The 1,643-nt window shown below is 40.4% G+C and overlaps 2 protein-coding genes across 2 annotated transcripts in view; both read right to left on the bottom strand.

Moving 5' to 3' along the window:
• The window catches only part of LOC118429321 (ATPase family AAA domain-containing protein 5-like), a 17,345-nt gene extending 16,986 nt beyond the window's left edge, over window positions 1-359 (bottom strand). The window contains exon 1 of the mRNA XM_035839803.1: window positions 192-359. Within this exon, the coding sequence (XP_035695696.1) occupies window positions 192-359 (168 nt within the window). The remainder of the gene's footprint in view (window positions 1-191) is intronic.
• Window positions 360-569: 210 nt separating this feature from the next.
• On the bottom strand, window positions 570-1,637 carry LOC118428913 (glutamic acid-rich protein-like; the record flags this gene model as incomplete). Its single annotated transcript, XM_035839201.1, is given in 1 exon segment — window positions 570-1,637. A coding segment is annotated over 1 exon segment (966 nt), but the record flags the coding sequence as incomplete, so codon positions are not given.
• Window positions 1,638-1,643: the final 6 nt, after the last annotated feature.

The raw sequence follows: 1,643 nt of genomic DNA, 5'->3' as shown, positions 1-1,643 counted from the left end.
GTATTGTTTTATACATAGTTTATATACATCCATTAAACATAACCCCCTATGATGAACGTTTATGGAGCTGTTTCAATGTTAAAAGAATATAGTAAAAAAAAAATTTCCGAAATGTATTGATAGACACAAAATAAAGTATTATGACAGTTGACAGCTCCATTTTCTTTATCAACAAAGAAATATCTATCTACCTTTGCCTTTTTCTTGCTCTTGGGCGTTACGTCTTCTGGATTGTCTAGCTGACCTTGCCTCCTCCTTGAAACCCTGGTCAGTCGGAGACGTATGGGGCTGGGTGTGTTCGGTGACCCCAGGGTCAACAGCTGCGCCCTATAAACGCACTTCCGTCCCGACCTTGTCATTCTTGTTGGCGTTTCTTGAACTTCAGGCTCCACAACTTCTACTGTTTCTGCCTCTTTTGTTGTTTCTTCCTTCTTTTTCTTTTTTGTAGCTTTGTTATCTGTTTTCTTCTTCACCTTTGTTGATGCAGTATCTTCCTCTGTGGCTTTCTTCTTTGTATTTTTTCTGTCAGACTTTGCAGTTTTCTTCAAAACTGGACTTTCTTCTTCTTTCTCTTCTAATGCTTTCTTAGACGCAGGTTTTCTTACCCTGGTGTTACTCTTAGATGCAGGGGGTAAGGACTTGACGGATCGATTCTTGTCAGCTTTTGCATCTTCAGTTTCCTTCTCTTGCTCTTCTTTTGCAGATTCTTCATTCTTTTCTTCTGCTTCTGCCGCCTTTTTCTTCGCAGCAGGTTGTCGAAAGTTCGCCATGAAATTTTTCTTGATCTCTTCATTGCGTGCTCTTGTTTCCGGATCGAGGTTCCTTGCTGCTGTGATCGACTTTTGGATCTTCGCCCTTTCTTCGTTTACCTTCTTGTTACTGTCATTTGATTCCTCGATGACTAAGTCCACTTCTTCTATAACGACATTAGACTTTTTTCTCCCCTTGGTCTTAGGAGTTGATGCTCTTTTGCCTTGTTTTAGTAACTCTGTTGGTTTTTTCTTAGAAACACCTTCCTCTGTAAGACAGTGGACCTGTGCTTCTACTGTCACCATCTTTCCTTGTCCTGATGAGTTTGGTGATCCAGATAGTAATTCTCCTGACTGTTTAGATACATCATTTGCATCCATGTTATTCTCAGTTGTGGTATTACCCATATTCTTCACAAAGTCTTCATACGGTATTTCCGGATTCGATGTTTCGTCAACAATTTTAACATCTTCAGTGTGATGGGCATCTTTTGTTTCTCTTATACCCCCTTTAAGAAAGTCACTGTAAGATATTATATCTCCAACATTGTTGGAGTCTTCAGGGTCATTGTTCTCTAGGTCAATGACATCAGTGGTGACTTTGTCATCCTCTTCCTCCTCAGCTTCTGATTGGCTGTGAGACAAGTAGTCATGGTAAGATATCATCATCACTGAGTCATCATTGCCTGTGTCGATTTCACAGATGGATTCTTCTAGAGATGTAGGCCTGTCAATCAAATTTTCCTCTGCTAGTTTGCAGTGGTTGACTCCTCCCACTTCAATCATGCCTCCATCTGATTGTTTTGCAGGTTTACCCTCTTGTGGAGTGTCCTGTTTCTTTACATTTGTGGGTGCAAGTTTGATTTCTTCTGTACTATCTTCTGTTTTGGTTGA

The sequence above is a fragment of the Branchiostoma floridae genome, chromosome 13 (assembly GCF_000003815.2).
Source record: "Branchiostoma floridae strain S238N-H82 chromosome 13, Bfl_VNyyK, whole genome shotgun sequence".
NCBI lineage: Eukaryota > Metazoa > Chordata > Leptocardii > Amphioxiformes > Branchiostomatidae > Branchiostoma > Branchiostoma floridae.
Note: the sequence above shows the minus strand (reverse complement) of the source record. Positions and strands in the feature narration are given on the sequence as shown.